Raw genomic sequence first — 26217 nt, forward strand, 5'->3', positions numbered from 1 at the left:
TGAAGAAAGATAAAAATAATTTGGTATTGACAATGAAAAACATCTTCAGACAATTCAAACAAATACCGTATTCGACATATTAAGCGCCCCGGGCGCTCTCAAAATTGGAAATAGTGGGCTCTTTTTAGAATATAACTTTGGTGAGAACAAAAACAGTTGAAAAATTGTAAATTTCGTAGTTTATGCTGACAGCCTGAAATGATATAAAAGAAAAGTATGTACGTATCATACACAACAGATATATTATCCAGAATTTAACTGCCCACAATTAAGGGTGCTTATAACACACGAGTGAGTATTATACACGAATCAATAAATCCTGTGTACATTGATCAATCGGAAGGGGTGCTAATTGGGATTGTTCACCAGCTAATATATTAGCAAATATCCATGGGCGCTTAATATGTCGAATACGGTAGTCAAAATCAAAACATGCAAAGGGAGATAATTCTCCAGCTTTTAACAGTCACATCGAAGAAGAAACAAGACATGATCAGCAAAAGTCAAAAATCCCTATTGCAAAATTATAATCACACATCTAACCAATACTCCCATAGGAGAATGATGGCCACTATCCATTGCCCACAAGTGTCCAAAATAACTGCCCTGCCCTCCCCTGCCCTGCCCTCTGCCGTCTGCCCTGCCGTCTGCCCGCCTGCAGAACATTTCCTCCACCTGCCCTACTGTCTGGCAGAACATTATGAGACTGCTAATATATTCAGCTTTATTATAACTCCTTGGGGATTTTCAAGTAATTGTGCGCATTATTTCAACTGAATCAAGATGCAATAAGTCTCGTATATTCTTTTGCGATTTTTCAATACTAATAACTTTGAAGATGGGAAGACAACACTTATGGGTCACGAGCCCGACTGTCTTTTTAAGTTTTAAACTTATTTCAAACATTGATTGCCCATCCAAACTACTGTAAAAATGCACTATGACTTCGTCAGATCACCTGACCTGTCTCATTTGAATATGCCTTATTTGGCATTTCCTGCTATTCATTTCATGGAAGCAAGAGATCATATGACAAAATAAGATTAAAATGGTATTAAAAAAATACTGCCAACTCTAATAGTATGAATAAATTAATAAAAAAAATAAATAAACATGAAACATCACTCAAAATTAGAGTTAAAATACATAGCAAAGTGTTTACCGCATAGTTAAAAGCTATGTAGAGCGAAAAGAGTTGCAGCCATTAGATATGACATATTCAGCTGCAGTTGTTTGGGTGGGGAAATGGCAGCATTCACATACCTCGTGAGTGCAGTCGAGTTGCAGAAATTCAAAAAGTTATTTAAGACTTTTCATAATATTCTATTTCTATCACCAACACATTCATTCAAAGACAATATTATTTTCATCATTTTTTCGACCACCAACATTCAATGTTCAAAAACAAAAACTCTGTAAACCAACTAAAAAAATGAATGGCCTTGATGTGTTTGAAAGTCTGTAAACAGAATGTATCTTACTCTGTTCATGCAGAATAGTTAATCAATGCTCAACAAGCATCGCTGATCACTGTCATCGATCGTGCCATTGAAAAGTGTGGAAGTGAAACTATTTCTTCCAATTTATGTTTAACATCATACAGGCAGCGGACTGGGAAAATAATCAGAGGCAGATTTCTATCAGATTCGCTTCAGACCGGTGTCCCCTCTAAAAAACTCAAAGAATGTTGGATTAGGGTATTGAGTTTGGCTTGAAACTTCCTTGAGTTTCTTTCAGTTACATCATGGCATATCAGCACAGTGTGGGAGGAGAGCCGAAAGTGATGGAGGACAGTTACAACTTTGGTGAAACCCACCAGCTCTGGTACGGAGTGGGCAAACCTAGAAACATAATAACTATGAACCAGGGAATGGAACCCACAATCATACGGTAGGTTTCAGACGTCCCTGAATGAGCCATTTTCTGAAGCAACTTTGAACAGCAAATTGAGTTGCATTGCACGATGAAGAAGACATGAATACGATAAAATGTAACTGATCAGGTTCACCATATCAATCAGTTCCCATCACCACAAGGATTATGTCTGGCTGTCTGTGTAGATAATATGCATGACTTCTTGTGCCTGAGTAAACCAGGTCGGTACTTATAGACTTTGCCACAATGGCACTGAAAGGTGAGATTGTCGTGCACGGCCTCAGCATGCGTCTTCCGCGCCTTTGCATCACCAAACGCTTTGCCACACTGGTCACATATGAATGCTTTCCTCTCAGGTTTATCACCCTGTTTGACTGACGGGAAAATGTGAACGAGAGAATTGTCAGCCAGGTTGATAGAGAAGGGGAGAGCGCCACACGGATCAGAACCCGACTGTTTCATGAAAGCCTGTCTATAAGGCCATGGCTGGACAACACTGTCAGTTAAGTGCTGATGTGGGTTCATAGAAACTCTGTAACCTGAAACACACGAAGAAGATTCTCTAGTTTCTTCAAAGGAGAGTGCATTAGATATCATGCTGGCTTTCACGATGTAACAGGAAAAATAATCTTACACAAAGGACATGAGGTGCAGCAGTCATCATCGTCTCTCTTGTACAAAAGACATCTTTAGATCTCAATACACTGGCACGTCAGTGTCGTGCCTTCAGACCTCAAAACAAGTCACTGAACTGTCTGGCTTCTTAAGATCTTCTTATCGTTTGATACAAATGCCATCAAAGAGAATGGCATCCCAGTACAAATGACACCCTTGGTATTTTGTATCTTCAGACGCTGTATGGCAATTGTCACCAAAGTCTCCTGAGTCTTAGACCTTGCATAAAATGTTTTGGATTTTTTCATCTCTCGAATACAACAGTATCATCCAATGCAACACAAAAGTCATCATTAAATTACTGCAGTACATATGCTACCAAGTACCGATCATCCATCCAAATACACATGGCATGAAGGCTTGCTGGTTCTGTTCCAACAACAATCTACAATTCTCCAAGCCTGACATCGGAAGTAACTTCATCGGAAAACTTGCCACACAAAAAGTCAAAACAGTTTCAGGACAGATTTGCTTTTAAATACCCATAAAAATCCCAAGAAAAGTACTGAAGAATTCCAAAAGCATACATGAACAAGGTCAGATAATTTTCAAAGTACATTGAAAAGAATACAGGCAGTCCATCTAAACCCAAGACAACAAGATTACTGTCGTCTCTGAAGAAGCGATATTTTCAATTTGAAGTAACGTTCCTCCCTCATCCAGTGCACTAAACCCTAGACAACAAGATTACTGTCATCTCTGAAGAAGCGATATTTTCAATTTGAAGTAACGTTCCTCACTCATCCAGTGCACTAAACCCTAGACAACAGGATTACTGTCATCTCTAAAGAAGCGATATTTTCAATTTGAAGTAATGATCCTCACTCTTGCAGTGCACTAAACCCTAGACATCAGGATTACTGTCATCTCCAAAGAAGCGACATTATCAAAAGAAGGTAACGATCCTCACTCTTGCAGTGCACTAAACCCTAGACAACAGGATTACTGTCATCTCCCAAGAAGCGACATTATCAAAAGAAGGTAACGATCCTCACTCTTGCAGCTGCTCAGTCATTGTCATCTCTCATCATCTTAGCACAAGCACATTTCTTCTTATGCATCCTTAGTCCTGTCATGTACTTATACTCCTTGCCGCAGACACAAGAAAATGGTCGCTTATCATGCACTGCCCGTTTGTGGTTTGACTTTGATTTGGAATCTGCAAAAATCTTGCCACATTCATCACAGGTGGAATTTCGGATTGCCTTCACCTGACTCGACAAATCGCCATCTTTGCCAAGGAATGAACCATCAAAGGCATTAACACGCATAGCAAGGCCTTCGGCAACAACAGCAGATGATGAACTATCAAATGGATTAACACGCATAGCGAGGCCTTCACCAACAACAGGAGTTGACGAATGTCCAAGAAATCCACCCGGCTTCCAGATTCTCTCTCTGAGCAGACCTACTGAATACTCTGCCTGGCTTATACTCTGTCCTCCAATATCTGAAAGTAACAAAAAGGTTTGGCTAGTTTCATCACAGAACCGTTCAACAATGATACCCGAAACAATTGCTATAGCAGTCTACTTCTGTACCTGTAAACTCAGTTGACATGTTTTCTTATGTCTCCTGAGAGCAAATGGGTACTTGTATGTCTTCCCACACACACAAGGCAGTGTCACATTGTTATGGATAGCATCTATGTGGACCATCATGGTCTTTTTCTCAAGAAACACTCGCCCACAATCTGGACAAAACCATCGCTTCCTAAACAGTTCCCCTTTCATATTGGCCAGGCCGTGGGGGGAATTAACAAAGGGGTCTCCCTGGGGGGTGACACCCATCCTTATGTTGTCGGCTACATACACAGCAGATCCAACCGTTTGACTATCAAATCCTCCTTCACCAAGCTCTGTCTTTGGAGCATTAGCCACCACAGAGAAGTCTGAAAGCAACAAAAAGTCTAGTTTTCAAGAACATACTTGTTACACACTCATTACACATTCTCAAGTCATTTTCCTTGCTCTTCACATGCCACTGATTATGTACCTTCTGAAATGTTGGATTGTCAATCTGTATCATCCTATGTGGTCATAATTCACCGCTGGGCGATGAGTAATATCTTCTTGCGTTTCACATATTTTCTGGATTGTCAATCTGTATCATCCTATGTGGTCATAATTCACCGCTGGACGCTAAGTAATATCTTCTTGCGTTTCACATGTTTTCAGAATATGCCTTCTGATAATTGGCAATTCGTGTTCCTATTCACAGGGCACACCCATACAATAAGTCAGTTACCCAAGCAATCATATACTGCAGAGCCACCACAAACTAGTGCCATTGTGAGTCATGTCCGATAATCAAGAATCTTTCAATATTTTAATAATTCATGACGTTCCCAATTCTGTATTGGACAAGCTTGGGGGAAAGGCATCCTTTCATGCACTTATCAAACAACTGAAAGGTCAATTGTGACAACACTAATGTCCCATCCTCAGTACATCTGTGGTCACCTTTCTGTGCCCTCACCACATAACTGAATCACCAAAATTACAACTGTACGATTGATTACAACTCTATCCAAACAGAATGAATCCTCATCAACTTCCTAATTCGTCATTGAGCAGACTTTTTTGTGCAAGCGTAGACCTGTCCTGTACTTGTACTCCTTCCCACATGCACATGCATATTTACGCTTATCATGTTCGGCCTCTTTATGGTTCTGTCGGGACGTAGAGTCCAAGAACACTTTGCCACAAACAGTACACGGCCAGGGGCCTTTCCTTTTGGTGTGACTTGAAGTCCTATGAGTGTTCCAACTCCCCTGTCCCCCTTCTTGAGACTGAGACTGGTACAATGGTTGTCCATACGAACCAGCACAATAATCCCACTGACCAGAACTCACAGACTGACCTGCCGTCTGCTGCTCATTATCAACTGAACATCCAAAATCTGAAAGCAACAAAAAGTACCATAGAGTTTCGGACTGAAATCACACAGGCAAATGTGCCACAGAAACAAAGTCATCATTTTCCCCTCGTTCAGCAGTTTCAACAACACATGCCAACACTCAATAGTTCCTGGAAACAATTATTCAATTTGACGGGATTTGTTCTCAATTACATGACCAAACTGAGAATAATCAGCCGAAAATAAGATACTCCAGAAACAATCTAGAAACGTTAAACTGAGGATATAGATTAACTACATTGTGACCAACTACGAAAGTGTGCTAGAATAAAATATTTTCAGATATTGACTCTAGTACACGGGAAAGAAGTGAGGTTTCCACCTTGAACATGTGCAAGGGCATGGGGCAGCAGGACACTATTGTCTGTACAACTGATTATGGACAGTTGACAATTAAGAGGACTCCTGTTGAAAATTTCATATTTCTTATAGTGTGATGACAGCCAAAATACAGGATTTATGGCAGTGATGACCAATTTGCAGGAATTGAATGTTTTCTGGCAACAATTGATTAATTTGACAAGATTTGTTCTCAGTTCATAAGGCTGACCAAAACTCTTTTCTAAGTCATGATTAAACAAGGTTCTGCAAAACACCTCCCATGGTAAGATCACCTCATCAATGGAGGCACATTGGTGGATGTGGTAAGTTAAATGTCATGGCGACCGATTTTGGACACCTATTGTCTGAATGAACATTTAATTCCAAAGATTCATTACCCTGGAGCCATGACATCCATATGCCATGACATACCAGCTAGTACCGAGCTCATTTGTGCCTCATGTGACAGAACAGGAGCATATCAGAAAACAAGTAGTCCTTTCACATTTTCACTAGTCTCTGGACCAACAGACTACTGTGCTAAACCGACACTGATTTGATGTCCTCCTTCTGGACACATCTTTCTCCTGCAGCTTAATCACCGAGATTTGTGTCAGATCTGTCTGGCTATCAAGTAATATGATTGTCCCTAAAGCTGAACAAGTTTGAACATAGTCAAAATTTACCTAATCCAACTTCTGAGTGAGCGAGTGAGTAAGTTTGATTTTATGCGGCTTTTAGCAATATTCCAGCAATATATCACAGCGGGGGACACCAGAAATGGGCTTGACACATTATACCCATGTCGGGAATCGAACCCGGGTCTTAAGCGTGACGAGTGAACTCTTTTACCACTAGGCTACCCGACGGCCTCTCAACTTCTGAAATTTCAAGGATGGCAAGAGCTGTAACATTTGAGGGACATTCACAGCAATTATCCAGAAGTCTTAAAACTAAATCTTCCCACATATTTACAGATGTTTGATTGCCAATTCCAGGATGGAAAGCTTTACCTTGAACAATTCATCGCAGATGACAGCTGTACAAGAAATCGCAAGACAAAATACTTCTAAATTACAAAGCAAGGCCCATTCCAAAGTTTTCTTTGTTGTGATCACCATTCACTTCAGCATCAAAAGATATGGACGACATGACTTCTGATGTCTCTGTAATGCATTACGGAAGGTGTAGATCTTCCCACAAACACATGCATAGGTCAGTTTATCATGAATGGCTTCCTTATGCTGCTTTCGGGAGTGGGGATGAGTGAAGACCTTGCCACATTCTGTGCAAGGCCAAAGTGTCTTTCCCTCGCCAGACTTTAGTTTACTGGGTGCATCACCAACATTATACAACTGATCACACGCTCCGTCTATTGCTGACTGTCCATACACTCCGCCTACATGCATCCAGTTATGGCCATCAGAATCCCCTGTGTAATGACGACTCAAATCTGAAAGGAACAAAAATCAGTTTCTGAGATTTCTAAACCTCCAGTTGGGACCAAGCAAGCTCTTCCACCAATTCACCGAGATGCACCTCAGCTCTTGGACAGCTGGAACACGCTGCAGGCTTTCTGATGCCTTTGTAAAGCACTGACATACTTATAGATCTTTCCACAAACACAAGAATAAGTCCGATTCTCGTGAGTAGCTTCAATATGTCTTTTCACAAAGCGAAGTTGAGAGAATGTTTTCCCACAGATTTCACACGGAAAACTATATGTATCTGAAGCCATGTCTTCCACCATACCCTCACTATGACAATATTGCAGGGACCGAGCCACAGCCTCGAATTGGGGCTGATGTCTGGGCCAAGGTTGAATCTGTCTTGAAGCAAGGTCAAAGCCACCCTGCACAGAGCTACCCCTGAAGGATTCACTCAAACCAACACAAGCAGCATAACCTGAAACCAATAAAAGTTGGATTCTAGTTGGTGCTGAAGATTAAAGCCATGTCACAACAGAAGCGTCTAGTGCTACATTCTGGCAATCAAACTGAGTTGAAGATAAAGCATGATTTCTGATGTTTCAGGAATGTAAAGCGATATTTGTAGATTTTGCCACACAGGCAGGTGTAGGTAACAAAGTCATGGTGTGCATCTTTGTGTCTTTTTCGGCCTCGTGCATCCGCAAATACCTTCTCACATTCATCACAAGGGAAAACAGGTTTTTGTGGGTCTATGGTCCTCGCTTGGCCATTATCAAAACTTTCATACACAGAAGACAAACTAGTTTCGAGATTATGGGTAGATATTTGTCCTGAGGCCGCTCCATAATGACCAAACTTGCTTGAATCCTGATAAGAAGAGTCTGCCAAATAGTCTGAAAGCAATAAAAAATCTATTCTAATATGATTCAGCTTTTCAAACTCAAAAACGACTTTTAGTCATGCAACAAAATTAAAATGGGTGTGTTGTCTGCGAAGGTACAGAGTGTCAAAAAACTCAAGGTGTCAAGCAAATTTTAGGCAAAGGAATCTGTCAAACTAAATGTTTGAAAGGCAAAGGGTGACGGACTATAAAAGGCCACATTACAAAGTGGTACTGTATGATACAATCAATCCCACCACGAAGTTTCATTCGCAAAAATCTTTTTATTAATGAACAATCTCGGTCAAAAGTTGTCTTTAGGCTTTGGAAATGATAAGATCAAACTGGTCCTGTGAATCATCGGAAGGGGCGGCATTATGCCGACTTCATTCATCTCCTGCATGTCTCAACAACCACACTGTCAACTCAATCTACATCCGGGCTAGATCCCACATAACAAACTAGTGTAGGTACATGCCAAAAGCCTAAATAACGCCAGCCATAAGAAAAAGATTGTCTTGTCGAAGCAAGTCATGAGTGAGTTGGGATTTTATGACAGTTTCAGCAATATTTGAGCCATATCATGTCGTAAGACAACAGGCTTCACACATTGATGGAGTGAACTCGGGTCTTTGGTGTGACCAAATGCTTTAACCTCTAGGCAACCCCACCACCCCGTGCTTTGTAGAATTAGGCTTTGAATACTTAAACAGTCATAAAACGTTAAAAAATATTCATCCATAATCACCTGACAAAAGGATCAGGACAATTGATCCAATGCCAAGATCTGTCTCACTCTCAGGTTTCATCTTGAGAAAGACAATGCCTTGTGTACCTTAAGAGGTACAAAACATGTCTTTGGAAAGATAGCTTCTCATTGTTTAGGGAAAATCTGCATCACAATTTGAAGAAATACTTTTCAGTTGAAACACGCAGGTAGTATTGGTCCATTTCCATTGAAACCCTAGCCTTGTTGCATCTTGGAATAGGTCTTCAGCAACCCATGCTTGCCGTAAAAAGCGAATGAGCTCGTCATAAGAGGCGACTAACAGGATCGGTTGGTAAGGCTCGTTGATTCATGTCATCGTATCCAGATTGCGTAGTTTGATGCTCATGATATCAATCATTGGATTGTCTGGTCCAGATATGATTATTTACAGACCGCCATCATATAGCTGGAATATTGCTGAGTGGGGCGTTAAACAACAAACAAAAAACGTCTGCATCGTTCATGTCAGTGAAGATGAGAGTTATCTCCCTTGGTCGGGTATGAGTCCATCTAAACAAAACCCATCTTAGATTTGTGGTAAAAGCAGGACTTTTGGTGCTTTAGGAGAGTACAACGATACTTATAGACTTTCCCACACACACAAGGGTAAGTGAGATTGTCATGGTTGGCTTCTCTATGTCTTCTCCTCCATCTCGGATCAGTGAACACCTTTCCACAAATCTCGCAAGGAAAACTATCCCCCTTTCCTTTCCCCTTCTCCTTCTTGAAGCGCTTAGCTATCATAGGTGGCACAGACACTGTTTCTGCCCCCCTGCCATACTCCCCTCCCATACACATCTGATCACTGGCAATATCCAGTCCACTATCTCCACCCAAAGGCTGGCCTGGACCAAAATAGCTGCCCGAGCCTGCAAACAAACAAAAGTCAAACCTAGTGGTTGTACCAATTTAATAATCTACTCCAAAGCTACATGCATCTTATGTACATCTGAAAAAAGTAAAATAATTTTTAAATTTTACAAAGTACTCATATTTTGTCCAGTTAAAAGCAAACACAAATGATAACCCAGGATCTGATCTTGTACTCAAGAGATATTTTCCATCCACATAGATGTTGCTTTCCAGGACACTTCTTGTGCCCATGTGATGAACATACATCATGTAGTAATGAAAATATAAATGTCCTATTCACTGCGGAGTTTTCAAACACATCTTCAGTCCACGTACAAGTTGAAAATATGCAATGTCAAAACAAACTTTCGAGTTATTTGATGATCAATGGTAAACAATGTTGTACGTTCTCAGGAAATTGTCACAGAAGCCTCCTTGGTGTGACGAACCACAATCAGAAAATAATTGAATGTCTTTTGTTATTTTCAGCTACAAATGCGCAGACAACGATGGATGAGCTTCAACAGAGATTAAAGCCCAAATGTATAGTGTGAGAAGGACAATGGTCATTCAGAGTGCTAGAATCCTCAACAATTCACTAGGACCCTTGACAATGCACCAGCATCCTCGACAATGCACTAGAATCTTCTGCAATGCACTAAGGTCCTCGACAATGTACTAGGATCCTTGACAATGTACAAGGATTCTTGACAATGCCGTAGGATCCTCGACAATGCACAAGAATCCTCTGCATTGAACTAAGATCCTTGATAATGCACTACAATCCTTGACAATGTACTAGGATCCTTGACAATGTACTAGGATTCTTGACAATGCCGTAGGATCCTCGACAAGGCACAAGAATCCTCTGCATTGAACTAAGATCCTCGATAATGCACTACAATCCTTGACAATGTACTAGGATTCTTGACAATGCACTAGGGATTATCTACTATTCACTAGGATCCTGAGGATTAGCTTCTCTGTGCACAGGGCATCTTTTCTGATGCCTCTGCAGTGTGCCCAGATAGCTATAAACTCCCCCACAAGCACAGATGTACTTGAGATTATCATGATTAGCCTGACGATGCCGTTTTATCCCTTGACTGTATGTGAACACCTTCCCACAGTCTTCACAAGTATAGCCTGCCTTTTTGCCATCACTGGGCATTTGATATCCTCCCAGATAATCAAAGAACATGGACACATCAGTACTAATCCCTGACAACTGTCTCCAGCCTACACTGTTTCTTCCAGGTGGCAAATCAAGAACCGAACTTTGGTGATTTCTCATTGAACTGCCATGGTCTGAAAGCAACAAAAGTTAGATTTTGTTGATACCCGAACTGCAACATGTATTAATGATAAGCGAACTGATTAAATCTGACAGATTTGAGTCAAATGGGAGAATACAAGAGAGGATATTCATAAAAGAAATTACATATCAGCCTATACCACGATCGTTGTGAAAGGCCACTGCTGCAAAATCTGGGCTTTTTGACAATTGACTATAAGTCTGTGCCCCAGACCCTAGAGTCTACTGGCCCAAACCCTAGAGTCTACTGGCCCAAACCTTAGAGTCTCCTGGCCCAAACCCTAGAGTCTACTGGCCCAAACCTTAGAGTCTACTGGCCCAAACCTTAGAGTCTACTGGCCCAAACCCAAGAGTCTACTGGCCCAAACCCTAGAGTCTACTGGCCCAAACCCTAGAGTCTACTGGCCCAAACCCAAGAGTCTACTGGCCCAAACCCAAGAGTCTACTGGCCCAAACCCTAGAGTCTACTGGCCCAAACTTCTATTTTGACATTATTATCAGAAGAGTTTTTTCGGAGCATATGGACTAGAAGGAGTTGATCTTACTAGATTCGGGCTTCGAGCCAGTGTGTAGAGTTGCAGACTGGTCTGTTCATTAACAGCAGTGAGTGAGTCCGGTTTTACGCCGCTTTTATCAGTATTCCAGTTATATCACAGCGTGTCAACTTAATGTGGGAGGAAAGCCCGTAGTGATGCAGATTTCAAGACATTTACCAGTTTGTAGGAACCCACAATCATAGGTTTCTGGCGTGCCAAAGCAACGAAGCTCCACACAACTGGGCCACCTGTGGCCTCTCATAAACAGTAACACTAACCTAATGGGACAGAATGCTGGATTTCACAAGGGGCATTCTATGGTAAATACATAATTGTTTTTCCAAAGATTGTCTTCGGTTTCAATCGCAAAGAATTTCTAAGAAAATAATTCTGACATAATAACATCATACAATTCTTGAATTATTTCACATGAAACCCTGATAATCCGGACTGCAACGTTCCAGGTAAAGTCTAGTGAACAAATATCCAGAAAACGAATGTTTGTGCTGTAAGATCACTTGTAGTTTTATTTAGACATATCAACTGTCCAGAAAGCAAGGATTCTTAATAAATAGGAACCATTCATTTGGGGACTCCTAGAAGTGAGATTTCCATTGAAAGTCTACAAACAAGAAATGACCTCAGCAGACCTGTGCCTTCCACATAAGGAGAAATGGCGAGTTGATGGTCCATTTCATCTGGTTTTACCAGCCATTAGGAACAGAAGTCACAATACCAATGAATCTATCTTTGCTATTCCTGCGTCGCAAGACAGTCGGACACCGAAATGGGCACCCAACAAAACCAGGACCAACCTTCCCCTGGCATCATGCTTGTTGGGCAAGGAACATGGGACACTGCTTCTGGTGTCTCTGTAGTGACCCCCTGTACATGTACACCCCCCCACAGACACACGTGTACGTCACTTTGTCATGATTGGCCTCACGGTGCCGTCGCCTCCCCGCCTGATCCGTGAACATTTTCCCGCACTCCTCGCAGGGATACAGGGCCCTCTGGTCGCCAATAATTGACTGGATTATCCCCCTCCCTGCTTTATCAAACAACAAGGGCAACTCATAGTCTACAGGGTCTGCTGCTGCAGTGAGGGCTATTCCTCCAGGGAACATGACAGGTCTTGGAAGAGTTGGATAAAGTGTTCCCCGACCCAGGCTCAAACCTCTGTAGCCTGAAAGCAAATAAAAGTCAAAGCTAGTTGACAGTTTTGACTCTCTGGCAGCAGGTGAACTGCGGAAGTGGAATAACAGAAATTGCAACTGGTGCTTGTCCTGCGATGTCATTCATATTTATTTTCACGTTTGACTTAATCTGTTGATTTCTACTATGCTGTGTTAGTAATCAGGTTAATGAATGTAACCAAAAAAACAACAAATACCATACAGGCAATGAAACATTACCCAAATATGACACATTATCACTTCCTTCACGGTTTCACAACCACTCTCCCCGCAACATGTTTCTACAATTACTTCTCAGCCAAACATACCTTCACCATGTGTTTCAAAAAGTCTTTGGTATAATTTTCAGTGTCTTTAGTTTCAGCTTAAGGACTGGTATCATGTGATGGAGGCTTGTGGCGTAAGTCGCGGGCCGCCTTCACATGCTCTTCTCATGATGATAAGAGTGAGTGAGCGAGTTTTGTTTTATGCTGCTTTCAGCAATATTCCAGCAATATCACGGTGGGGGACACCAGAAAGGGACTTTACACATTGTACCCATGTCGGGAATCGAACCCAGGTCTTCAGCGTGGCGAGCGAACGCTTTAACCACAAGGCTACCCATCCGCCCTCATGATGAAATGAGAACCAAAAGCAAATATGTAACACTGAAACAGTTTTATTGAAAAACACTGAAGCAAAAACAACATTAAAAGCATAAACGTCTGTACAGGAACCATGTCGTCCAGCCTGGACAATGTGTATGTAGACTTGTTTAAAAATGTTATTAAAATATGACAACGATCTGTAACATGTAACTTGGGAAAGAACTAGAAGCTTCTTGAATACTGATGAGGGAAATGACAAGCCATTAATGGCGCCAAGAATCACATGGTGACCAGCCAGTCATCATGCCCTTGAATTAATCAACAATACTGATCTCATTGACCATAGAAAGTACACCACCGTATTCGAGGTAATAAGCGCCCAGGGCGCTCTCAAAATTAGAAATAGGGGGCTCTTATTAGAATGGTATTTTGGTGGGGAAAAAAGTTGAAAGATAAATTTTGTGGTTTATGCTGACAGCCTGATATGTTTATATACGACAGATATATTTTTCCAGAATATAATTGCCGATAATTAAGGGTGCATATAACACACGAGTGCATATTATACACGAATAAATAAGTCTTGTGTACATTGATCAATCGGAAGGGGTGCTAATTGGGATTGTTCACAAGCCAATATATTCATAAATATCGCCGTGGGCGCTTATTAGAGCGGGGCGCTTATTATGTCGAATACAGCATTCAAAAGAAGCTAAGGACCATCCAATTCCTTCATATTACTATAGTTAATCTGACCCTCAAATTCTTTTATATTACTATCGATCAGGTGGTCCTTATCTGCTTTTGAGTAGTATAGTTGTGGCTTAAAATAAGCTAGAAAGCTACATTGTCACAAAAGGATGTAATGATTCATCAAACAGGTCAATGCATCGCAGAACTCTGACTAAGGTAGTATCGTTTCATGTGTATTTAAGGTTGACATAGTATCCTGTGAAATTTACTTGTAGTTTTGTTTGTTTGTTGTGTAATGCCGCACTCAGCAATATTCCAGCCATATGACGGCGGTCTGTAAATAATCGAGTCTGGACCAGGCACTCCAGTGATTAATATCATGAGCATCGATGCACGCAATTGGGATCGATGACATGCATCAACCAAGTCAGCGAGCCTGACCACCCGATCCCATTAGTCGCCTTTTACGGCAAGCATGGGTTGCTGAAGACCTATTCTACCCCGGATCTTCAGAGGAAATTCAATGGTAAATTCTATTATCTGCCTTTGTGAAAAGAGATCTCAAGCCACTGTTTAATTTACTAACAAAAATCTATTAAATATGTTTTGTTAGTCATCTATTTCTTATGAAATACATGTGCCTCCTAGCATGGCATGATTATATATCGAGATTATATAACAAATGATATCTGTTCAGTTCACTGGGCAAAGCAAAGATATATTGTTGGATGAACATGACACAGATTTCTTTTTATGACAGCAAGATATGTTTATACCTATGGAGAAATTCTTTGACCAAAAGTAATCCTCAATGAATCATTTTACAAGGACCCATGGTCTTGGTCTGAATGACCGTTTTTGTTTTTTTCTTTGTTGTTAAGGGGGCCGACCATTTGATATTCAGGGGGGTTGGGGCTCTGTTTTATGTATTATTTGTTAAATCTGGTATTGCAGCTGTAGCTGCAAAAATATCTCATCTCCAGACAAATCAGCTTACAGCTCTCGTAAACATAGCAAAGTCTGGCAAAGCGAAATAAACAAAAAAATTGTCAATTATAAACAAACGTTCTCATTCTCAAACCACACCCTGCAATGACATCCCTAGTTATTGTCTTTTGGACAACACCTATTACAACGTCAAGGTTCAAGGTCAATACACAATCTCTGAAGGAATATTTTCTCCTAAAACTTACATATTTTCAATAAAAAAACTTCACTTTTAGCATGAAATCCCCTACATATATCCGAAGTGAAGACCAGGCTTCGTCTGTCTGAGCTGAAGGCGACATACACCCATGCATCAATATCCCCTGGGTCAATCACTCGTGTCATAATAAGCCAAGAGCCACGATAGCCACGTTCTCTCTCTCTCACACTCACTCACTCACTCATTCATTCATTATTCAAAAGTAGGTCCAAAAGAAATTCAATAACTTTCATACACAAAGAAGTGCAATGGTGACACTTGCACAAAGCAATCTTAGCGTTACGACTATTGTAAGCCTATGTTAAAGTATGCAAGTTAAGATCATCTTAGCACTAAGATCGCTTTGTGCAAGTGGGTCCTGTTCAGTATTGTATTACTGTAAGTGTGCAGAACACAATCTTAGTGGAAATACAATCTCACAAATCTTCCACTTTGAGAAACACAATCTTAGTGGAAATACAATCTCACAAATCTCTAAAGGCTTGAGACATTCTTATGCCCAGCATATCAAATGACACAAGATGATACCATCTGCCTATATCCTGCACTAGAAACTCTCAGGACCCAAGCTGCCTAACATGGTAACCCATCTAAAGACTCTCCACGATTACTGCTTCTCAGCTTGACCTGATTTGTGACCATGACCTATGCCCTGTAGATAGTTCTAAGGTGATGGCCCCGTGAAGATCCGGGATAGAATAGGTCTTCAGCAACCCATGCTTGCCGTAAATGGAGACTATGCTTGTCGTAAAAGGCGACTAACAGGATCGGGTGGTCAGACTCGCTGACTTGGTTGATGCACGATCATCGATCACAATGGCGTGGATCGATGCTCATGATGTCAATCACTGGATTGTCTGGTCCAGACTCGATTATTTACAGACCGCCGTCATGTAGCTGGAATATTGCCGAGTGCAGCGTTAAACAACAAACCAACCAACCAACCAACCAATCTAAGGTGATGGCACATGGTCCTGCTATGTCAGCTGTAGGCTATTTCTATCACCAGGACAAACACCGTGCCAAATGCCAGCCATCAAGAATAGTGAGTACCCGGTTGTTAGCAATAGTCTGGCAATATCAATGCAGGAAACACCAGAAATGGGCTTCACACATTGTCATTTTTTAACCTGACATGCATGAGCATGATGCATACTTTACCATGTCATCTGATGACAGCTATCACATAATAGCTCAGAAGACATCCGCCAAGTCAGCCCACGACATCGGCCAGGTCAGCCCACGACATCGGCCACGTCAGCCCACAACATTGGCCACGTCAGCCCACGACATCGGCCACGTCAGCCCACAACATCGGCCAGGTCAGCCCATGACATCGGCCACGTCAGACCACGACATCGGCCACGTCAGCCCACGACATCGGCCACGTCTACCCACAACATCGGCCACATCAACCCCCGACATCTGCCCATCATCCATTTTGCTAAATCAGCTCACCTTCCTGGTCTCACCCATGCTTACAAACACTCTCAAGAACTCATCATATGCAGCCTGCAAGTTTTCCTATGTCTTTTTAAGGAACACCTGAAGGAGAAAACCCTACCGCACAAGCATGAGTAGGTAACCTTGTCATGGATAGCTATTTTGTGTCGTTTCCTTGAGCGTTGTTCGGTAAAAACTTTATCACATTGATCACATGGCCAAAGCTGTTTGTCTAAAACACTGACATCCTTGGAGGGGATTTTCCAGCTATTAAGGAATACAGACAGGTTATAATCTTCGTTTGATATGGGATATAAGCTTGCATCTTGTCCTAGTCTGTTCAGGCCCAGGGCATTATGTTCAGCTAAATTCCTGCTCATATTCAGTCCATTTTCTGAAAAGAAATTGTCCACTTGTAAGAACTTGGCTATAATGAGAACGGTTACACAAAATAGCTATCCGACACTTGACACTATTATGCTGAAAAAAGTTTGATACACCACTGGAAGGATGAGATTATTGGAAAAAAAGAAACAATATAACATGGTCTCAACAGTTTGATACAAAGTCTAACTCAACCAATTAGAGATGAGAAAGTTAGCTGAGTCTCCAGGGTGCTATATGATTCATGTGTATAGCGTTATGGCATGTATCGCACAGTGACCCTTGATGTAATGAAATCTGTAAAATTCTGTAAATCCACTGAAAATGCTCATCCCTGGTTTATGTTCCACAATGTGCAGCGTCTCAATGCAGCTGCACCAACATGCACCATGACTGCACACCATTTTGGCATGTAGAAAGTCACTATTCACAAAAGTTTTCTGCAAATATCAGGTAACATAGGGACCAGTTCAAAAGTTCCATAGAAGATTAAAAAAACTTAATTCCTTAGTTTTGAGAAATATCCCCAAATATAATTTTGAACTCAAACACATGCTGTCATGAACAATGACAAATACATTTTTTGACAACTCCAAACAGGATATGCCTGGCAAATCCTATTGTGTTACAGTTTACATTACCAGAGGTGCTAAGAGCTTGCAGGCCGAGTTTCTGCTTTTTCTCTTAACAAGCTCTGACTGTGATGATGAATTAAAATGATGGTGTAACAGGATCAGAGATTTAGCTTGGTTTAGTTACTGTATAAAACATTCAGGTAAGTCGGATGGAAAACTTGCAGGGCCATTAAACCCCCACCCCAAAACTTAAGCAATTAAGATTTTTATCCGACACAGAACTTTTGAACTGGTTCCTTAAACTGTACAATTTTCATATATGAAAGCATTTCACAGGACACACAACATATCGATCACAATGAGGAGGCACAGATTTGTAAATAACTAAACAGTATTATGTACAAGAACACCTTGGTCATTCAGTCTTAATGACTGTTCATGGCCTTTAATGCTGGACAGATTCATCAGTTAATCTGTCAATATTGTGATCTGGACAGTATTTCTTCAATCATCCAATCAACACGAAGGTCATGGTCAAGGTCAAGGTTACAATAAAATGACCATAGCATAACAATTGTTATCAACTTGCTTTCAGAATAGGGAGTATATCCAGTTAGAACCCATGTTTTGGGCTTGTTCACACAAACAACAAACACACAACTACATTGTGTCCACCATGTTACAGTATCACAAGGCGAGTACAGCATAATAGCATATTAAACAATCCTTGAAAACAACACAGATGCACCTTGTTGGACATGGGAGCTTGTCCAGTTCAACTCAGTAATCCTCAATTCCACACAACAGTGGCATAAATAATGATATATCTTCATTGAGGCAAGGTCATGGTCAAGGTCAGGCAAAAATAATTTGTTATCCATTGTAATTCCTTGCCGCATCTGTGCATGTTCTAATTCATTTCAAAACAAAATTCACCAACATGAATCAATATTTCACATGTGTAGAACTGTTTAATACACAAACAAGATTTCACAATTTAATCTCATGATTGGAGTAGGCAACATAGCATTAATATCTGGCAAATACATAAAATATCTGAAACTGATTCTCATTGATGATCAAGAGGTTGGAACAAACCAGCTATTACCAATGACTGATGGAAACGAGGGAATATGCTTGTCATAATAAGGTATTTATCTAGACCTGTGCCGATAACCAATATTAAGGTCTTGAAGAGGTGACTTGTTTATCGCTAATACCAGGACCAATGTAGAGGATGGAGAAGGCTTTCAGCGTTAAAAATTGGCACTAGTCCTGTAGTCCTTGCTAAACTGCCCAATAGTTAAGGTATCATAAGGACTAGTAGAAATTTACCATTTCTAAGGGTTTTTCTATATGTTATCATTGTAAGGACTAGTGGACCAAACATGTTAGTTTCTACTGCTGCTTTTGTACTTAGTTTTACACTACTGCATTGAATGCAGTTTTAAAATCACCCCCTCACAGGGACAGAAGTTAACGAAGAAAGTCTACTAGCCACAAAGGGGATGTTATATAACAATATTTTCCCCACCAGCCCTTAGGACACATTTAACATGTCCTGACAAGTCTCTATCCCTGCTTTGATAAAAAAAAATCATGTTTTGAAAAAAAGTGATAAGCCAAGGGCACTTAGTTTGGAATCCTGAACACATCCCTGACATTGTGAACTAGGGACAATGCCTCTGTGTAAAGTCAGGATGATCATCACCTTGCAGATACATGAATATCATCCCATTTCATGGACAGCAGGTTTCAAACGACCAGAATCAAATGTGCATGGCCTGTCAGTTGGCTCAAGCCTGTCACACTCTAAAACCTGATTCCCTACTTTACTTTACAAGTTCAAACAGCTGGTGTTGCATGTACCGATGTGCTGTGGCAACAGGTGCTCCAGGAATAGCCTTCACACAGTCCACGTGTGCCATCAAGCCTGTGTCTTTTGGGTATTAAGTGAACACATGGATGGTTGACCCACTGTCTGATAAAATACATATCATGCCAGCCAGATAATGCAGATAACGCCTTAGAAGGTCAATATTTTTATTTGTGTGTTTCACGTATCTCTCACCTTTCAGGAAATCAGACAGATGATTAGAAAAAAAAGGCAAAAAGCTATAACAAGATCACTTGAGCCGGTCATTTGCCATTTTCATCTCATTAATGTTGGTAGTACTGAAAGAACTTTTTTGAAAAGGTAGATTGGGTTTAAGTCAGCCAAAATAGAACCAAAAAAGTGGCTTGGCATGAAATTTTGGGACAGTCAATCATGAAAAAACACAAACTAAAAACTGGTCCCCTGAAATGCTTCAGGACCACTTGCACAAAGCTATCTTAACACAAGGTCTATATCAGGACCACTTGCACAAAGCTATCTTAACACAAGGTCTATATAGAGTCCTGTACATTAACATGCCACTGGCAGCCCACGCCAAGCTTTGTCTAATTAGAGGTGTTTTCAAGACTACGGACAACCTGGCACTCTTTCTGGTGTCGCATTAGTCCTCTACGATACCTGTACTTCTTGCCACAGATACAGGCATGGGTCACGCCCTCATGAACGGCCTTTTTATGAGAGTTCCGCGAATACGAACTAGAGAAGTACCTGTTGCAGTGGTCACACTTGAATATATGCCCTACGTTTTTGTTTTCCGGGCCGAATGAGCCATAAACACTAGAAGCGAAAGTGACAAGCAAATCGTCGCCACTGTCCTGCGAGTGTCCCGGACTGTTCCCTAACTCAGTACCTACGGAAACCATGGGACCTGCAAGGAACAAGAGGGAGGGCATTAGTCAAAGGAGACACTGACAACAGGCCAGTTGATTTGGATACAGGCTTGGTCAAGAGTCAAATTCGTGATTACAAGTGATCAAAGTACGTATACAGAGCTTCAGATTGATGTGGGTCAAGGGAACCGTTGCCTGTGATATATCAGTAATGGATCTCCTTTGTTGGGTCATGGTCCCTGGCAATCTGAAGCACTGCATATCAAACTTTTCTTTGCTCATACAACAAGGATTTGAAATAAATATGGAGGTACAAGATGGTAATTGTTGCAAACACTTTCAACGGGGAATTTCATCAATGAAAATGAATTACAGAAATGACCCAGACAGCTTTCAAACCTGTGGAATTACAGATTCACAATTGTGCACCTTTGATTGAAAACATAAATTGTGGTCCAATGGTGATTAAAAAGTTTCAAAACAGATCTCTTACTCATGTTAGACTGGATCCCTAACTACAGCTCATCTCAATATCAAGGACACATTTACTTCTTAAAATTTCCAGTATATTAAAAGTAAAAGACACGCAATTTTTTTAAACAACCATACTTAATCCATCATAATATCCAAAATATATAAAAACTCAGGTGTTGCTTAACTTCTTTTGAGTAGTATACTATCACCCCATCATGCAGGTTCCTTTTTGTCCACAGAGAGGCCTCGATGAATGGAAGCCTCTCAGGCGATCAACATGCAAATGTTTGGGACTGCAGTGTCTTTCATGTAATTGATACTGTCCAGGCTCCAACAATAAATTGCATTAACATTATTCATTATTTATTGCAATTACTTAAACATTATTTGAATTATTTCAACAAGTCAAATATCCAGAAAAATCCCGACCATACTTGTTCATTTTGTTGTTTGATGCTGCACTCAGCTGTATGACGGCGGTCTGTAAATAATGGAGTCTAGACCAGACAATCCAGTGATTGGCATCATGAGCATTGATCCACACAACTGGGATACGATGACATGCATCAACCAAGTCAGCGAGCCTGACCCCCCGATCCCGTTTGACGCCTCTTATGACGTGCAATCTAGTGTCGTTAAGGTCACGTGATAATGAAGCCAAGGAGGAGGTACTTCATCCTGCGTCGTGTAGTACTTCCTAAAAACATGCTTCACATCATGGATGGAGCATCTCAGTACAGGAAATGGGTGATCACCAGCCTAACACGTGTGTGATTAGAAAGAGTAACCTTGTGTCAAAATGTCAGTCAGAAATAAAAGTGTACTGCTGAACTTTTGATAGAAATAAGGACACTTGTCATTTCTTTTAATTATACACTTGACGACATTGTTTGGTTTGTTGTTTTACGCCGCACTCAGCAATATTCCAGCTGTGTGATGGCGGTCTGTAAATAATTGATTCTGGACCTGATAATCCAGTAATTAATATCATGAACATCGATCCACGCAATTGGGATCGGTGACATGCATCAACCAAGTCAGCTAGCCTGACCACCTGATCCCATTAGTCGCCTCTTAAGACAAGCACAGTCGCCTTTTACGGCAAGCATGGGTTGCTGAAAACCTATTCTACCTCGGATCTTCACAGGTCTTGACATTATGGAATGAGTTTAGTGTTTCATGGAGTGGAGTAGCATAATTTTTTTGTTCCCAGTGAAGATTCAAGAAGTATGTCCTCATATGAAAGTCTTTGACAATGCTAGTGAGTCAAAGTCGGACTCCAATAATATCCAACAAAATGCTCAGTCAAATATTCAAAGTAAACAAACACAAGGTTATAATTCAGTTATTTATTGTCATATGTCTTCATCGAACACATGTTCCAGGATACCAACTCAATGATGGTAGAAACCATGGCAACATTAGAAATAAAGAAAGCATGCATCCGTTCCAGTGTCTTCACTGGTGTTAGTAACATATAGGACTGAATGGAAATAAAACAAGTGTTTCCAACTTCTGGTGAACACACGCAGGTAAAGTCAGGACAACCAATCACATAAGTAATAATACACAATGGAACACAAGACCACATGATGGCGCCATTCATTCTGTAATTTACATGACAAAGGTTAACCTTAACGCAAAATGTGACGTGATAATGTCACATTCTTATTTTGGTGATCAAACCTTTAAGCAGAGATTGTGACCATCCACTTAACACAAACACTTGGCTTCAATGGAATTTAATGATTGATAAAAAATGTCTCAATTAGCTCCTCTGAAAAACATGGAGATTACCAAATAGATCTCTCAGCCACTCCTTCAACACAAATGGAAGTCTCTCAGTCGTTAGTCTAAAACAATAATCACAGCAATATACCACAAAAACTTAACTCAACCAGCATTTATTGATTGGAAAAAGTCTGAAATAGCTGCTCCTCTGTAAAACATGGAGATTACCAAATAGTTCTCTGAGCCACAAAGTCACCTCCTTCAACATTGAAAATCTCAATGCTAATCCTAGGTGCATCTGCACACAGTTTCAGTGCTTGGTTAGAACTGGGGCCTTGGTTCTTACATAGAGCCTTATTAAACTCACACACAAGTACTGGTTAGAAAGCACATGAACGATGTTTTAATACTGAACATTAATTTAGTTCCTGCAGTTCCAACACAATGTGTGAAGAGTGAGTGAGTGAGAGAGTATGGTTTTACGCCGCTTTTAGCAATATTCCAGCAATATCACGGCGGGGGAAACCAGAAATGGGCTTCACACATTGTACCCATGTCGAGAATCGAACCAGGGTGTTCGGCGTGACGAGCGAATGCTTTAACCACTAGGCTACCCGACCGCCCCCAATGAGTGAAGAGACCTAATCTGGTTTGACTGACAAGCATCATTATCCTGGGGACTTGCTGATTTGGACCCTACCCCAACAGGTCCTGAAAGCCAAAGGATGCAACACATGTCTTTCCTACTTCTTGAGCACACAGTTGTATTTCTGATGTCTTTGTAAAGTATTCCGATAAGAGAAGGCCCTCCCACAATCACACGTGTATTTGACTTTCTCATGAATAGCTTCCCTGTGTTGCTTTCGAGAATGAGGATCAGTGAAAACTCGGCCACATTCATCACATGGCCATCGGACAGACCTACGTTTTCCTAATACCTCAAGTCTCCCCAAATTTAGCATGGGAACATGTTTTAGTTCTGAAGATGAGATGTTTTCAAGATAGGATCCAAATATTCCAGGCACTTGACCTCTGTCTCCAGGATAACCTGGGTTAGAATTGTCAGGAATGACGAGACTCATATTGGTGGATCCATATCCTGAAAACAACAAAAGATCCAGTCTTGATTCAATATTGATATTGATCATGTGCCTACATTCAACATCAGATCTAAAAGCAATGACTGTTGAAGTCTACCCCTTCAGCAAATAGCATAGCTGGGAAGAGTTCGAAATTGTGAACAGCAAGAGTTAAAGCTTCGACATCGGGTACAGGAACCACACGAGATTACAAGCAACTTGCTCGTTGAATATAATGTCATAACTAGCACCTGAGGACCGAAATCTTACACTTCAAACTACAGCGAACCTAACAGCACTAACTACACGCAGGGCAACTGTATTATATAAATGTATCCAGGGATCCAACAGCCGATGTTAATGAAGCAGTGTTTATTGGTTCAATGTTTCAGATAACATTATTCCAAGAAGTGAGTGAGCAAGTATGGTCTCAGGCCACTTTTAGCAATATTCCAGCAATATCCTGACAGGGGACGCCAGAAACTGGCTTCACACATTGTACCAAAAAAGGTTGCTGCCCTGAATCAGCATATCTATCAAAACTCAGTCCAATTCTTCACACAAAGTCAAATCCATCCATGTATGAAGTTTCAGAAATAAGACTGATATGAATATACTTGGATATACTCTTCAATCCATCACAAGGTCAGGGAGCACAATGTTGCTTTTTTAACAATTTTATAACATTACAACCAAGCACCCACAGACACTCCTCCTGGTGCTTCTGCAGCCCGTTCAGATATCTGTACGCCCTTCCACAAACACCTGTATTGATCGTTCTACATCAGTCAACCAAACATCCACAGACACTCCTCCTGGTGCTTCTGCAGCCCGTTCAGATATCTGTACGCCCTTCCACAACACCTGTATTGATCGTTCTACATCAGTCAACCAAACATCCACAGACACTCCTCCTGGTGCTTCTGCAGCCCGTTCAGATATCTGTACGCCCTTCCACAAACACCTGTATTGATCGCTCTACATCAGTCAACCAAACATCCACAGGCACTCCTCCTGGTGCTTCTGCAGCCCGTTCAGATATCTGTACGCCCTTCTACAAACACCTGTATTGATAGTTCTACATCAGTCAACCAAACATCCACAGACACTCCTCCTGGTGCTTCTGCAGCCCGTTCAGATATCTGTACGCCCTTCCACAAACACCTGTATTGATCGCTCTACATCAGTCAACCAAACATCCACAGGCACTCCTCCTGGTGCTTCTGCAGCCCGTTCAGATATCTGTACGCCCTTCCACAAACACATGTGTACTCATCATGCATGCCTCCCGGTGTGGACACAACAGCAGCACACGTCATCTGGTGGTGTCTAAGCCCTCTGTGGTACTTGTAGATCTTCCCACAAACACAGGTATGAGTGACATTTTCATGAACGGCGGCAACATGGACGCCCAAGTTCTGTTGTGTGGCAAATGTCTTGTTGCACTGCATACAAAGCCATCGAGAACTAACATCTTGGCCAATGCTAGAACCAACAGGTATACCCTCTGAAAATAAAAGTTGGAAAATGAATGACGCTTGCCCAGTCTGCTGAATCCCATGTGGAGACACTAGATCAAGAACTAACTTCAAATTAATGGGTCGTGCCATCCCCATCAGGAGTGTTGTAGAAATGCAATGATGGGCACAAGCTTTTCCCTGGAGTGAGTGAGTATGGTTTTACGTGGCGTTTAGCAATATTCCAGCATATCATGACGGGGGGACACCAGAATTGGGCTTCACACATTGTACCCATGTGAGGAATCGAACCCAGGATTTCGGGTTGACAAGCAAACGCTTTAACCACTAGGCTACCCGACCACCCTCCCCTTTCCCTGGAACAAAGGTACCTGCAGTGATTGTCTGGCAACTGGCATAACCTTTGTAGGGACATTTGATCAATACTTGCAACCTCATCTGGACCACGACACCACACACCGTTTCATGCAGTGCAACTTCCTGGTTTTAATGTAATATGGGCAAAGTGGAAAATGTCAGGTCTAATGTATTTCAGTTTGTAAGCACAATGTCTCATAACAGAGAGTCCTGATAACAGATAAGTTGTAAGTCCGTAGTCGGTAAAATGTGGGTCACTATTTTTGTCTTCGTCAAAAACAGGCAAATACCGACAGGAATCAATGGTTCTGATAAATGATTGTCCAAACATATCCTTTCATGTCCGTAGATATGGTTTTGTCAAATTCTCAATACTGCCAACAGCAAGAATCTCTACTTTGATTCTATATTGTATAAACCCAAATTTTCGGGAGATACACTACAATAGACAGGACACAGTTTTTTGTGCCTATTGAGAGCTCTGCGATATTTGTACACTTTTCCACAAATACATTGATATGTAAGGTTCTGATGCACAGCTTCAACATGTATAGTCTTTGTCTGCTTGCTTGAAAATATCTTTCCACACTGTTCACAGTGGAAAAAGCGTTTTCCAATATCACCACAAGAATTAACTCCATTGTTATTTCTTTCTGAATAGGCCGAACCTCCATAATTCAAACCCATTTGGTTGGAGTCCATTCCGACATCTGA

The 26217-nt window shown here is 41.2% G+C and overlaps 1 protein-coding gene across 33 annotated transcripts in view; it reads right to left on the minus strand.

Moving 5' to 3' along the window:
• LOC124128726 (zinc finger protein 58-like) overlaps positions 1 to 26217 on the minus strand; it is a 92464-nt gene that overhangs the window by 34677 nt on the left and 31570 nt on the right. The window contains exons 2-5 of one of the 33 annotated variants that reach the window (XR_006860294.2): positions 6804 to 7243; positions 4546 to 5451; positions 4092 to 4441; positions 2421 to 4000 (exon numbers count right to left, since the gene is read on the minus strand). The exons of 11 other annotated variants lie outside the window; for them this stretch is intronic. Coding sequence is in view for 16 of the 22 variants with exons in the window: in XM_046492436.2 (XP_046348392.1) it covers positions 3558 to 4000; positions 4363 to 4459; positions 4546 to 4578 (573 nt within the window). In the remaining 6 variants the exon portion in view is untranslated. 21 more of the 33 variants (XM_046492445.2, XM_046492436.2, XR_006860280.2 and 18 more) reach the window with 21 other exon arrangements.

The sequence above is a fragment of the Haliotis rufescens genome, unplaced genomic scaffold (assembly GCF_023055435.1).
Source record: "Haliotis rufescens isolate VD_foot unplaced genomic scaffold, xgHalRufe1.0.p SCAF_9, whole genome shotgun sequence".
Lineage (NCBI taxonomy): Eukaryota > Metazoa > Mollusca > Gastropoda > Lepetellida > Haliotidae > Haliotis > Haliotis rufescens.